The following is a 15,494-nucleotide window of genomic DNA, read 5'->3' as shown; positions in this document are numbered from 1 at the left end:
CATCTTAGCCCGCGCATTTCACCGAGTTTGCTTTTCGGAGTCAGTGACTGTGTTCTTTTTTTTTTGCACTGGTGCAGAGAAAGGAGAGCCAGACGAAGACTGCGGGCTGTGCATGCGTAAATATGGCATTTATGCTGTCACGGCGAGAACAATGAAGCTGATTCGATTCACGAGCCGACGACACGTCCTTGTGCTCTTTAGTGGGGGACACTAAGCGTGCCATTGACAGCCTGAGGAAGATAGATAAAGCAAGAGAAAAGTTTGAGTGGTGAGGAAGGGGAAGAGTTTATCCGCAAGAGTGTGTTTGGCCTGCTACTCTCCGCACTGTAGGTAAGGGGGAACGGCAGAGACAAGAAAGGACAGCACGAAGCCGCCGTGTATGCGATTGCTCAGCTCTGTACTCTGCGGCAACCTGCGAATTCAGTGCGAGCTGCCGCAACAAAATTGTTATGTGCCTGACCTCTGTGCCTCTGCGTTCCGAAACGTACTTACTGGGAGACTCTTTTTAAAAAAAAATTGCCTCCATCGGGAGGGGACGTCGCGGAAATGAAATGACGTCATTGGCTCGAGCATCTATACAGATTCTGCGATGTGGGCGGGGGTGCATTTGCCATTGCATTGTTAGGCTGCCACGGATGGTCTATAGGACGTCTTATGAACCAGCCCTAACTAGCCTAACCTAATCCAAGCTCTCAAATCTTGCGGCTTCTCAAGCCGACTTCCAACAGCCTTTCGTTCCTAAAACCTAAAAGCTCTTGTCATGGGCTGGCTGCTTTCGCTAATGTGGTTACTGTTCCGACTGGCGCAATCATATGAGGGAATATGCTTCCGCGTTGAAGAAAGATTGAGAATCGAAAATGGTCAACTGCAAATGCAATGCGTTGCACAGCGCAATTTCAGTCCGTATTTGTCCAAATTGGCGCTATACATAAAGGCACAATTTTATTTTTCACATAACGCTAGGTTTTGAGAGTTGGTTGATTTCAACTATGCGATTACAACACGCCCTCTAAATTCACTACTTAGGAAGGTATTATGTAAACTTTCTTTCCTTAACGGTGCATTTGCGATTACAGCGCTAAATATGTTGTCCTCCGCTGCTAGAAGTTTGGTCCGCTAAACATGATTTCTTTCTCGAATCCGCTTTTTTTAATAAACTCAGGCAATCGTCGATGAACAGAACGGTGTGGTGATACAATAAATATATTAAATGAAACACGATGCTCAGTGGCTGTGGCTTTCTACTACGAAGCACGAGGTCGTAGGTCCGAATTCCGACCGCGGCGAGTGCATTTAGATGGGAGGCGAACGAAATGCAAACACGTTAATGTGCTTATGATTTAGTGGCACGTTGAAGAATGCAAGGTTGTCAAACTTGATCCGGAGCCCTCCGCTACGGCATCCCTCATAACCTGCTGCGCAGTTTCGTGACGTCACAGCCCACGATTTAACGTTCCTTAAATAATGATTTCTTCTTCATCGACAAAAATTACTATTTCATGCCCAAATAAGCGATTTTACTATCCTGGGGCTGAGTCCTTGATCTCAAGGTTAATATTTTGTTTACAGTGTGCCAATCACGCCAGCGGACACACTCGAACACGCAATTAAAGTGTGTTCACACACGCAACTGGTAAGTCACGTAGCCGAACGATATAGTGAAAAACCAAGGACCGACTCGTGGCGAACAACATTTTCACCTGCAAGTGCGGTCCCGTCGTACACGTAGGGACCACGTATTTGGTACTAAACTATATACGGTGCCGTATGTACAGTGCCACTCATATATATTCAGCGCGACACTATAGTGTCCTGCAGAATTTTCAAGATTCACGCCATTCGAACGCTTGCGCCTACTTTCGCACCGAACGAGCTTGCGTCTTCGCGATTAACATTTTCCCAAAAATACAGGCCACCAAGATCAGCGAAAGCCTTCTTTGTCTTTCGCTTAGCTCTGTAGACACAATTACCTTCCATCCAGTGCAATCCAAACCAAGGCAAACGTGAATGATCGGCTGCTCGCACGTACACGCCTGTGTTTCGCCGCCTCTGACGTCTTTTATTCTCGCGCTCTCCGCACTTATTTTGATGTTGTTCTTGCAATCATAGAGTTTCCTACAATTGCTAGAGGGAACTCTGGCGCTGCGACCGTTCCGCCGCCGTGGGAATGATGGGCAGCACATGGATTTGTCTGACCTTCGTGTTTGGCGCTTCAGACGTTCTTGTGGCTTCGTTTATTACGCTTTATCTGGGCCTAAATTTGAATAAATTTCAGTGCAGTTTATACTTTCTTAAATGTAGATTGTAAGAAGACTGCACGCACACATCGTCACCGCTAGTTGCAGTGGTTCCTAATCCATGCATCTGTGGCGTAATGCTATCAATATCGGGTTTCTGTGCTTAGAGGTCCTGCGTTCGAATCCTGCCGTCGGACAACTTCAATAATGCTTGTTTAATTATTTAAAGCCAAAACTGAGACAAATCCGTCTACTGCCCATCATTTCCATGCTCGCTGAGCTGCCCTGCTTACAGCTCCCGTAGACACTAGCGCCACAGTTCTCTCTGGTAATTGCATGAAACTCTATGCTTGTAATAGAATAGATGTCTCCTCGAGTTACGCGAGATTTCGCACAGGAACCACGTGAAAGAAGGCATTTTCAAGGTTTGCTCATCTAGTTCGCGATTGTAATAAGTGCACGGAATATTCGCTGATGTAGTACGTGGTCACCTGCGCACGGCCATCCTTTATGCTGAGCTTAAGCAACGAAACATACTGAAATGTATAACAAAGGTTCAATGCAGAGGTCTATGTAGAGCCTAACTGTTCAATGCAGTTAGGCTCTACATAGACCACCATAAGTTTCCCCCTCGGAAGGCGATACTATATCAAGAATTTAATGCATCCCTAGATAACCCGCACTTCGTTTCGGCTCGCTGACTGCACAGGCAACCTCCTCATAGGGCCCTTTATCGCGCATGCGGAGCGATTACAGGCTCTTAATGGCCTCGGGAATAGAACTTGTGACGTGGGGAACCTAGGCGCTCTAAAAGAGGGGCACCGAGTAGCTCTTACCACACGATGGAGGCAGGAGGCAATCTTTTCATGCGAAGCGCAACAGCACTCATAACTTCCACTTTCTGGTCCCTCGGGGTCGCACGTAACAGCCCCTCTAAGCTCCTATTAAAAGAATGTGCCCACGCAGTTCTTTTCGTCTGCGGGAAAGGCATTGAATTATTCAGTTGTGCTTTTTTTTTCGTACACTTAACCTTCGCTGAGGAAGCAATGGCTGAGGGCTAATAACCTTTTTGAGTAAAGCGAGCATTATACGACACCTATTTCACCGAGAGCGCGAGTGTTGCCGACTGCCATTAATTTGCACAATTTCGGGACTTATCCCTAATCACCATTTCTTGGCCCTATGGGAACGCACATGATGGGCTTTGAGCGCGTAATTTGAGATCTCGACTACCTTAAGCCACCAGAAAGTGATATGTGGTTAACTTAAGCAAGCCTTCAGTTGTGGCACTGCTGAATATTCAATGACATCGTTAATACGACTGAGATGCGGTGGTAACAGAAAATGGCGCTTGAAGATAGTGAAAGTGTTTTTGCGGGCGCGTTCATGATAGAAAGAAGCCTTGAGAGAATCTTAACTTCGCGTATTACCTTTTTTTTGGCTGCTCTAATCATGTACGGGAAGGAATGAGCGCTGTGTGTTTCTTGTGCTGTATGATAAAAAAAGAAGCGGTGACAGCTTGCGTATACTTAAGTGCATAAATTAAAATTTAATGTACTTCTGAGGGAAACGCTATCCTGTGCATTTGTGATAACCAATCGAATACGCATGGCCACCGAAAAAAGAAAAAAATGTTTTGTTTACGAGAACTTAAGGTCAAGTTTCTTCACTGAAAGTCCTTCCTTGGTGTGGAAAATGCTAGAAGCAACTAAGATGAACACTGGTCTGCAACGTCTCATTCAGGGTATTAAACTTCTCAAGTTCACTTGGCGTCTCCAAATGTACTTCTTCATATGTGTCCAAGTTTCATATTTAAGGGGACGCTAAATCGAAAGAACAAATCAGTGTAAACTGACAAAGTATTCTTTAAAAACAATATTTTGCAGTAAGGGGTTGAGTACTGGAAGAGCAAATAAAGATCAAAGTTTTTTTTTTTTTTCGCACGGAAACAGCAGCGTCGGTACGTGATGGTGGCGTCACAGATTTCAAAGTATTTTATCGCATTTCGACCGTTGTGGTGGATGTAAAAGTAATCTAAACTTGCTAAGTTCAGTCTGTGGCTCTTTTACAATACAATGCATTCTATATTTACCAAAGAAATTGTAACTAGGCCTGAATAGAAGCTGTCAGAATCTAAGACACCACGATTGGCTGGTGCAGGAACTTCAACGCGGCTTCGCCACCCGTCATTCCTTCCTGCGTCTTTTTTGGCCCACCAAGCGTCTTCTCAGGCTCAGAGTGGCTTTCTTTTTGGTGTTGTAGAAGTGCAATGTACTAATATACAGCTCGAATAGTTATTATCTTTAGTGTCTCTTTAGCTTTATATTATAGAATTGTCGTGCACCACCTTGAATTGCATTAACGTGGATTGGACAGAATCGGGAAAACGCATGGCACTAGGGAGTAGGAGAGAGCTATAGAAAGTGTTAACACTAATGCAAGTAGTTACGCACCGCCAAAATAGAAGGCAGGACTGCATTTATTTATTTATTTATTTATTTATTTATTTATTTATTTATTTATTTATTTATTTATTTATTTATTTATTTATATTTTTGAATTCCTTACATTTTCAAAAGTTGCTCACTTTTGCTGCCATACACCCACCAACCTTATCTTTCTTGCTGTACCCCCTACAGTCTTACCGAAAAAGGGCCCCGAGATTCGTGGCACCAAGCCGCACTACAGGTTCGGAGACGCAGTGAACGTCACCTGCCGAGCAGATGCATCGAAACCGCCAGCAGTGTTGGTGTGGTACATCAATGGTGAACAGGTCAGTCTCGCAGGTTATGGGCTATGCAAGAATCGTGTACAAAATAGTACGCTACTAGCTTTTCTTTTTATATGCGGCTTAGGAGATGTCGGCGCCTCTAAGTGGCGCCGGCTACTCTTTTTCACATATCACATAGACATGCGCATACAATAAAGGTCACAGATGTAGAAAAACACTTAAAATCACACAAAAACTGAAAGTCATGTTACAAACACAAAGTCCAGTCTCACCAGTGCACTAAAGAAACCTAAAGTTCAATCACATAACTACACTATAATCACGGTAATCACGGCATAAAAGAAAACGTAATAGGTTCACATAAGGGCCCACGAATCGAAGGTTAGAATGGGCCAAAATCAGGCATAATTAAACACATAGAGTGAGCTCATTACAAATAAATACTCTACTCGACACTTTCCAAGTATTGCTCGTTTTCAGAAATCTTTGGAAGGCCCTTAACACTCGTCTTTCTCCAGTGCGTTTACCTTTGCCAGTATCGGATTAATGAAGGTGGTGTTTGTGAATGTTGTCCATACATTTAGACAGACCGCGATATGCCCGGTGATCTTCAGTTTGTGCATGAAAGGAATCGCGATAGTTAGCAAGTATTGAGCATGGGCATCGCCCAAACATATTCAAATGAACCGCCTTATGCAAAAATCAATCGATGGATTGAGCCATATTATTGGTTCTACTGGGCACTTCGATTGTTTTTGTTGAAGTAATAGATAATGCACTACTTATATTGTGAGTCATATTTACTTACATAGGTGTACATGCACCTGCTTTATAACAATAAAAAGAAACAATTCCTCCCGCAATTCGGTACGGTAACACGGTGAAGGTAAAATGAAATTGCATTGTACAAGCCCTGTGGCAAAGGGCACTGCAATTCAGTTATGGTGCTCTCTTTTTAACATGTTCATGTGACTAGTTAGGTAAGTAAGGTACCGACGCTGTGGCATTTTTTTTTTGTTATTTCTAGAATGTTGTGTACTAGGGCACTAGAATAGCTAAGGTATATTCCGCTTTACCCTCTCCACGATAACACATTTATGACAGAAAGAAGAAGCAAGATTAGTCGGAGTGCATGTTTTTGAACTCTCGGCTTTGGAGACACTGTAATTATGTGTACGAGTCAGCATTTCTCAGGGGTATCAAATTTGTTAGCGTTTGTACGGCTGCCATCTATCTATCTATCTATCTATCTATCTATCTATCTATCTATCTATCTATCTATCTATCTATCTATCTATCTATCTATCTATCTATCTATCTATCTATCTATCTATCTATCTATCTATCTATCTATCTATCTATCTATCTATCTATCTATCTATCTATCTATCTATCTATCTATCTATCTATCTATCTATCTATCTATCTATCTATCTATCTATCTATCTATCTATCTATCTATCTATCTATCTATCTATCTATCTATCTATCTATCTATCTATCTATCTATCTATCTATCTATCTATCTATCTATCTATCTATCTATCTATCTATCTATCTATCTATCTATCTGTCTGTCTGTCTGTCTGTCTGTCTGTCTGTCTGTCTGTCTGTCTGTCTGTCTGTCTGTCTGTCTGTCTGTCTGTCCATCCGTCCGTCTGTCCATCCGTCCGTATGTTCCGTCCGTCCGTCCGTCCGTCCGTCCGTCCGTCCGTCCGTCCCTCCGTCCGTCCCTCCGTCCGTCTGTCCATCCGTCCGTATGTTCCGTCCGTATGTTCCGTCCGTCCGTCCGTCCGTCCGTCTGTCTGTCTGTCTGTCTGTCTGTCTGTCTGTCTGTCTGTCTGTCTGTCTGTCTGTCTGTCTGTCTGTCTGTCTGTCTGTCTGTCTGTCTGTCTGTCTGTCTGTCTGTCTGTCTGTGCACGTCTGCCTCTCTACGCCTGTCTCTCTACGTCTGTCTCTCTGCGTCTGCCCCTCTATGTCTGTACCTCTACGTTTCTCTCTCTCTACATCTGTCCCTCTACGTCTGTCCCTCTACGTATGTCTTTCTACGTTTGTCTCTATGTCTGTCTCTCTGTCTGTACACACCTCAGCGCGCATTATCAGCGCTTCTATCAGGGCACAGTAAGCAGAATTAAATTATGAAATTTTACGTGCCACAACCACGAACTGATAATCAGGTCCGCCGTAGTGAGGGGTTCCGCATTAATTTTGAACATGCACTCAACGCATGGTGCACGAGCGCTCTTTCATTTCGCCCCCATCGAGATGCTGCCGTCGTGGCCCAGATCGAACCCATGTGACCTCTAGCTCAGCAACGTAACGCTAAAGCCACTGGGCTACCGCGCCGGATGTGAAGCAAACAAGTATACAAATACAAGGGAGGATGTTCACTGGATTTTAATGACTCTACTTCTATTTTTATGCTATTTCGACGACTCGGGTGTTTTTTTTCGGTCTTCTCTCCGCAGGTACCCCCATCGTTCGAGAAAGTGCACCCCATTCTCCGCGACGAAGATCAGCTGTACCACTCGTCCCTAGCAATGACTTTCACGGCCGAACGCCGCCACTTCACCTACGGCATCATGAAACTGAAATGTACGGCCACTGTGTCCGAGGCATACTCGTTATCCAGCGAAGAGATCGTCGCTGCACAGGACGCCAAAAGCACGCGTAAGTGAATCGTTTTAAGCGCCTTTTGTCTTCAGCAAGCTCCGGAAATCTCTCTAAACGTACACATTACATGGGAGTTGGATCTAAGCGCACCGGGGTGCTAATGTCTTCCTCTTTTCCCTAACTACCTGCGCTAAGTTGCTTTCCAAGATTGCTCATTGTTCCTAGCTCTACTGGAAGCATATACATAGGGCACTTCACCAGCAAAACACCGTTAGTTTTAGCACAGCGCAGATGTAACTTGATGCAGACCAGTATCAGAAAGAGCAGTGCTGCTGGCAACACTTTATGACACTTTGCCTAAAGAACAGTGCTTAAATCATGCGCCGAAAACTTTGTGACAGACACTATCCCTGCAATCTGCTGGCGTAAGCTTGTCGATCGTGAGATAATGATAGCAAGGTAACCTTCTACATCGTATTGTTTGAATAGGAGAGCCGTGCAGCAGTTCTTGCTGCGATGTTTTGATTGCAGCGTCTCAAGATGTCCTCACTAGCGCCTTTATTATGACGAAAGAGTTAGACTCACGGCACGAAAATTAGGCTCATGGGACGAAAATTCGACCGTCCGGCCTTACACCGTCCGGCGTTATCGCATGCACCAAAATTCAGTGGCACCAAAATTAGGGGTTGAACCCTCGACCTTTGGTGGGAGTCGAACCCACAACCTTTGGTGTTAAATACGGCAAAGAGAATAAAGGCACAGTTCATTATTATATATTTAATTAAGGCATTCGAACCCATGACCTTTTGTGGGAATTGAAAACACGAACTTTGGTGTTAAATAGGATGAAGTTAATTGAGGTAGGGTTAATTAAGGCACTCGAGCCAACGACCTTTGTTGGGAGTCGAACACACGACATTTGATGTTAATTACGGCAAATTGAATTTAGGGACGGTTAATTAAGACATAGTTCATTGATGCACTCGAACTCATGACCTTTGGTGGGAGTGAAACCCTCGACCTCTGGGGGAAGTCCAACCCACTTGGAGGTATGGGCGAACTGGTGATACCTCCAAGTTGGATCTCAGTTGACATCGTGAAGGCCGAGAGTCATACCCACTACCTTTGATGTTAATAAAGACGAAGTCAATTAAGGCACAGTTAATTAAAATACAGTTGATTAAGGAACTCGAGTTCACGACCTTTGGTGGGAGTCGAAACCGCCACCTTTGGTGTTAATTACAGCAGAGTGAATAAAGGCACAGTTCATTAAAATAGAGTTCATTAGGGCACACGAACCAGCATTCACGACATTTGGTGGGAGAAAACAAGTAATAGGAAGTAACAACGCATTCTAATGAAAATGTCAAGTAATGTAAAGAGCGTCTCGTGAGCGCGAAAGCTTTCGCCTTCACCCTCTTTTTTAGCGTATGCTAAAGTGACTGTCAACTTTTCTCAGATACGTCCTTTGTAGTATTCCAGTGCACGTCTAGGCTAGTAGGGTTCAGCCAAGTTAAATATTTCCAATTCTGGTACGCCTAGCATTTACACCTTAACCCTGTAGCCGCCAACCCCGAGCTGTGCTCGTCACACGAGTTTGCACCAATATCGCCAACGGCGAGTCACACTCGTCCGGCCCGGTTTCCCGCTCCTTCCGCCGCCAAAGACGTATCACGGTCGTCAGTTGCTTTGCTTGCAATTTTCAGCCCTAAATGGCGGTAGTTTTCTATGCAAAACTGCATTTCGTGCATTTCGCGCATGTTTTAAGCCTGGCAACAGTCATTTCATAATGGCGCTTCGCAAGAAAAATGCCGGTGGCGGCGATGCTCCAAGAAAAAGAGGTGCTTCTTGGACCAGTGCATAAAGCAGCGTTAGTGACGATATGGAATTTGTGTCTGGCAGCGACTCGGACGTTGTGTTTACCCTGGATATTGCTTCAGATGACGACGAGAGCGACGGCGATGACGACAACGACGACGGTGACGCATTGAACAGTGCACGTGTTGTGGCAGCTCGTGAACAGCAATAACCCGCCACCTGCACCTCCGAGGTTTCCCTTCTCTTCAGTGCCCGGAATCTTGCGGCAGCTCACTGACGAGACTGACATTCTCGGTTGGTTTCATGTATTTTTTTGACTGGGGCATCATTTACCTAATCGTCACGGAGACAAACCATTATGCGGTTGTATGCGTTGCTGCTCGGGGTTCTACGTGGAAACCGGTAGACCGCGATGAGATTATGTTCTTCCTTGTGCTGTTAATATTGCAGGGTATTGTGGGCAAACGTCAAGTTGAGATTGGTCAGCAAAATAAATTTTGGAGACACCAGTGTTCAGGAACAGTCGGGCTTTGTGTGGCGCCATGGTTCGAAATCTACCACACAGAGAGCGACTATTAATCATGAAAGCTTTTGTTACGAAGAAGCAACGTCTATGCAATATTCAGTGTGTTACCGTGTATTGCATCAAATAAATACTTCGACTTTCGGTACGTTCTAGCCCATTACCAAGGCATGCATTGAGGGAAAGCCGCCCTCAACAGCAGTTTTTTTTTTTCTTTTCAAATTTCTGTGCTAATTCTAAACAGAAATGAATGATCTAATATATTTTCAGAATCAGAATTGCATGGAAAAAATTGGTGATTTTGGTACGTTTTTCGAAAGGTAAATTGACGGTTAAAGGGTGAAGTTAACAATCCGAAGATCTCCCACATCAGCTTATGCGCCCTTCCGATAAGTCGGTCGTGCGTTGGTTAGCTTCTTATTTTCGGCACAAAGGAGGCGCCTTGCCAATACCAGAACCGGCGCCACTGGTTGCGCCGGTTCTGGTGCTGGCAAGTACTTCCGACAGGAAGTTAATTTAGTTGGAAACTTGACGGTATTGAACATTTTCCAGCGAATTCCTTGCTCTTCAGTCCTAAAAGCGCTGGAAATATTAAAGAACGAGAGAAATGGCCAGACGTCCTGCCCTTTAATTTGAAGCATAAGAAAGATGACTGGCTTCGTCGCTGCCACATGACCTCAATGTGGCTCGACAATACGAACTCTTCTACAAAACCATGGTGATAGATACAGAGTAATTGCGTCAAATTCTGAAGTACGGGCTGATAACGGTGACGAGTCCTTCTCTAACGTCGCTTGACATTTCGGTCGAAAGAGGGATTCCACCCATGTTTCACCGTTAGCATTTCTCCCTCGTTCTGTCGCAGGTTCCGAGGATGACAAGCCCTCGATCACGGGAGGCCAGGCGAGCTACCACGTTGGCGACCTGGTGAACGTGACCTGCAGCTACTCTCGATACGGACGACCCGTAGAACTCCAATGGCAACTAAATGAGAGAGAGGCGGGTGCACCCATTTTGCCTTGAAATTTCCACTGCCGATTATAGCAGCGACACAGGCCCCGCATGATATGATTAAAATAGCATATGTGCCGTCTATCTAGCAAACAACTTTAGAAAGCTTGTCGTAAATTAGTATATTGCGACCACCCAAGTCATACTTAGCTATGCAGCAGTGCAGTTCGACAGCGACTCCTGTGCCATCTGTCACATCTGGTTCGAAAGTCTAAGTGTATGCAAATAAACACTAGCATTTCGTTTTTAATTAACCGACTTTTTTTTACACGGCTTTATTAACCCGGCTTTCGAATACACTTTCGAAATGCTCAAAGTTCGCTGATCGGTAAAGCTTCGCTGTAGCCCCTCTTCTCACGTACATTTAGCCCGACCCCAAACAAAACAAAACGAGGGATCTCGCGTCTGTCGACATATTCCTAAAAGGCGCTCAGGGGAAAATACAAGGACAATAGTCACCTGTTTTTTAAGCGTGAAATACTTTTAGCTCCCGTTGTGGGTGACCTTCAAGTGACCGTGAGCCAAAAGCCAGAGCCGTTATCGGGGCACTCAAATGAGAACATCGGAAGACTCAAAGGAGAACATCCGGCCACTTAAACGAGATTATCCAGGGCAAGTTGGGAGAACAAAACGAGATCACCCGGGCAACCAGTCAAAACTTTAAAAAATGCTGTCTCGGCTCCCCAACCCTTTGCACAGGACCGCATTACGTACGCTAATTACTACCCAAACAAGTTACAAAAATATTGCTTCCAACTTTCTTTTTCGTTTTAGGGGGTGCGTACGTGCTCTCTCGTTTGAAACAGAGCGAAAACTTTCCACAAATGCAGAACGCTAAGAGGGGCCGCACTCCTAGTGTGTTGCTTCAGGTATTTTGGGGATATTAGGTAGAAAATTTATTTTAAGAAGTGTAGGTGTAGAAGTTGTTGACATCATTCGTGATGTCGACTATTTCTTTTCCCTTAGGCATACGAAGAACAAGTTCGTAGGTCTTCCCCATAAGTATTACCAGTAAAGCAAACAAGAAGTAAGCAAAATTCTGAACGTATATACGTATAGCTTTAGAAAAGTTGAAGGGAACGCAAGAGGTACGAGGCAGGTAATAATTAACAGTTTGTTCCAAAGTAGAGGGCACATTAATTCATACGTATCATGCGTTCACGAAGAGTTTACACAAACCTAAAGTAGACACTTTACCGTAAAGTTACGCGAAGAAGCCCGCTTTCGTAGTTTTGCACATTGTCTCTATACGACCAAAGTTAAACAATCACCACGATCCTGGCGGTGCAGGTGTCGAACCGGTACCTGGTCCACTATCCGATTCAGCGGCTCGAGTCCGGACGCCAGGTGACGTCGCTGGGACTGCGCTTCACTGTGCGGCCCGGACACTTTGTGCACGACGAGATGCGCATCAAGTGCATGGCCGCGCTGCCGGGCGCCGCCAGGGGCTCGTCCGCCTCCACGTCCTCCTCGGCAGCCGGCGCGAGCGGCGACTCGTATTCCGAGAGAGAGTTCGTGCTCGGTAGCAGCCATCGTTCGTCGGGGCTTCACGTGCCTGGACACTACGGCGCTGGTGAGGCCCGCTGCTGGCGGCGTAAACTACGGCAGCGGTCTTGGTTGACTTGTTCATGAAGTTTAACGTCCCAGAGCAGCTATCAGGCTGTGAGTGACGCAGTATTATGCAGGAATCCGGATACACCACCTGCATTCCTTTAGCGTTCGGCTTTATGTACACGAACGCCTTTTTTTTAACCGCTGAACTATATCGGCGGGTAACGGCAGCACTGTTAATACCACGCCATACGTTGTAACTGATAGGCCACTGAGCAGCTTTGGACTTGAAAGGCGCTGCTGCGTTTGGCGCAGTGGTGGTATACGGTGCGGTGGGATAACGCATCGCATCCCAAATTGTGATTGGGTCACACTTGGTGACCCTGGACGCCATGCGATGTTGCATGTCTGTATACGTGTGTAATATTGATATTGTGTGTTAATGCGTGGCTTCTTGAGGAAGCGTGTGTGCGACAGTGCTCACACAGATAGTTTTTGTTGTTCGTCCTTTCTTTCCTTCTTTTTCTTCCTTTTCATTTATTTTCTTGGTTTTTCTCTCAACTTTCATACCCCCTTTTCCCTCACTCAGTAGAGGGTAGCCAACCAGAGATATCCTCTGGTTTATCTCCCTGCCTTAACTACTTTACTTTTATATCTTTCTTAGGGGGCGCAAGACATTGGACGTACCGCAGACCTGAGCTTGACCAAGAGGCTTATACATCTCGTGAGCGCTGAGAGGTGTTTGTGGGCAGCAAGTTATCTAGATTTTAAGGCAATGAAAGGAATTATGGGCCAGGATAATGCAACGATTCTATTCCAATACTTTTCCTCACCCATGTTATGACCAGGATCGGACAGTCGTAAGCCCTGGATTATATGAAAATAATATATTCGAGCGAAAGGAATCGCTACATTACACAGGCAGCACTTTACCCGAACACAGTAGAAAACGTACTTAAAACTCATGCTTGTAAGACTCCATAGGCACTAAAGCGCAGAGCCACCATTATCATGTGAAGGAAGTTGACACCATTGTCATAGGGGCTGCTACAGTAGCTCTTAATCTATGGTGAAGCACACTCAACTAAGTTCCTGTTTCCAACAGACCACGCTGTTATCACTGGGTCCTTTCGTGAGGCGCTATAGCCTTCATGCGATGAGGCAGTTGGAGATCTGGTTTCTTGAAGAATTTTTTTTATCAACGTTTTGCTGCATGATCCATCCGTGAGCATTGAAACGAGTGTCCGAACCTTAACTGTATACTCTTTTTTTCTTTGACAGTTGCTGATTCCAACGGCTCGCCGCCTTTGAAGTCACTGTCTCTCTTCATCCAAAGCTCAGCGACATTGCTCCTTTTGACGCTACTGCCGATGGTTTCGTGAAGCAGTCTTGACTGAGGATCAAATTCAAGATTTTGTTGTATGCCCTTCCACCGACTTGGGTTCATGTGTTTCCAAAACACCGTATTTACACTTGTTAAATTTTCGATGTGCTTCACATCATTTACACAGTTGTCTTGGGCATGAAAAACAATGTACATAAATCAGTGCCTTCGATTCGCGTCATCGATGACATCGTTAACGATCAAGGATGAGTGAGTATTGCAAGAAAATTGGGAATAATCACGAAACGGTACATGCAATTAACGCTCCCCAAATTACAGAAGATGCGCGCTTTTTAAGCCACGACTTCACGTTGGAAGGTTGGGAGCCTAGACATTTCACTATGTACGGCTAGAGCGGCTAGAGCAATTTTTTTTTTCATGGCATAGTTTTCAGTTGAAGGGACAGGGCGGCCTTGCTTGATGACGTCACACTGAGTGCGCATAGGTATTCTGTCGTCTGGGAGGTGTCTGTGCAATGCACGTTGCCGCTGTAGAGGCTCGTAAGGCAAAATTAGATTTTTTTTTTTTACTAGGCTTTCAATTCTTTTTCATCATCTATGGCACTGCAAGGAAGTGCAAGCGATGAACTTAGGGTACGATGCTAACTGTACTACAATTATATTATACTTGAATTTTAAAAAACTCAGTTGATGCTACAAAAAATAAATTGTGCAGCCCTGCCACCCCCCACTCCCCCCCTTCAATAAAAAGGAGAAATATGGCTGCTTGGGTTATTCAGCCTCATTAGGAAAGTGAGCAGCTAAATTGCAATCCAGAATAGTGAAAGTGAAATATTTGCACAACATTTCACTCTTCTGATACAAAAAGAGAAATGGCCGTTTCAGCAAGAGCTACAGCCTCCTGGTTACTTGGACTGCTTTCCGACCAGATTTTACTTAGTAATGTTAATGCAAGCATTCTAGTTGACATTCATGCCAGTACGAATGTTGGCAAATGTGACGCATTTTTGTGACGCAATATGTGAAATGCGATGTTATGTGCTTGGTATATTCTTGCTGAAACTGAATCGGTGAAGATAAAAATTAAAATGGGAATGCATTTGAAGGCAGCATTACAAATTATTTAGGACGTCTACTTTGTCGCACAAAGTGTCCTACATCTTGTACGTCTCTCGCTCTCGGTATATCTATTCATCCTACTGCACACTTTACTGTGTTCGATTACATTACATTCAGCGTGTTATACACTGTTCGGCTTCTATTTTACACGTGCTGATGCTCAAGATCTACTAGAATTTCTCAGGAGGTACCAGTAGCAGTGACCTTTCTCAACTGCACTGGTTCGTAACTTGAAACAAGTTCACATATTAGAACCACATAATTTGCGTAGTGTAATCTTATATGACTTCTGTTTAACCATTTCCGTTCTTGTTAAATGGAAGCCTTTCACTGGCAGTGTACAGTACGTGATTTTTGAGCTGAATGTACATTTCCGCATAATGATTATGCGAATTCAAGCAGGCTTCCATTATCGGAAAAAAGTAACATACACTGGTAGGGAGTTGCCTGTCCTTCTTCAACATGCTTTCGCTCCAGTAGACAGCAGTGGATCGTGTATGTCGGGGAGCTATTGACAAGCATTTCAGAAAATAATGACTGACTGTCA

At 44.7% G+C, this 15,494-nt stretch overlaps 1 protein-coding gene across 2 annotated transcripts in view; it reads left to right on the top strand.

Annotated features, from left to right (window-relative positions):
- The window catches only part of LOC135898349 (synaptogenesis protein syg-2-like), an 86,020-nt gene extending 70,833 nt beyond the window's left edge, over positions 1 to 15,187 (top strand). For both annotated transcript variants that reach the window (XM_070538140.1, XM_065427230.2), the window contains exons 4-8: positions 4,877 to 5,010; positions 7,437 to 7,638; positions 10,788 to 10,921; positions 12,224 to 12,506; positions 13,766 to 15,187. In XM_070538140.1, the coding sequence (XP_070394241.1) occupies positions 4,877 to 5,010; positions 7,437 to 7,638; positions 10,788 to 10,921; positions 12,224 to 12,506; positions 13,766 to 13,866 (854 nt within the window). In that variant the 3' untranslated portion in view covers positions 13,867 to 15,187. The remainder of the gene's footprint in view (positions 1 to 4,876; positions 5,011 to 7,436; positions 7,639 to 10,787; positions 10,922 to 12,223; positions 12,507 to 13,765) is intronic.
- The last annotated feature ends 307 nt before the right edge of the window (positions 15,188 to 15,494 follow it).

Source organism: Dermacentor albipictus, chromosome 4 (genome assembly GCF_038994185.2).
Source record: "Dermacentor albipictus isolate Rhodes 1998 colony chromosome 4, USDA_Dalb.pri_finalv2, whole genome shotgun sequence".
NCBI classification, from domain to species: domain Eukaryota; kingdom Metazoa; phylum Arthropoda; class Arachnida; order Ixodida; family Ixodidae; genus Dermacentor; species Dermacentor albipictus.
This window is presented reverse-complemented; position numbering and strand designations above follow the sequence as displayed.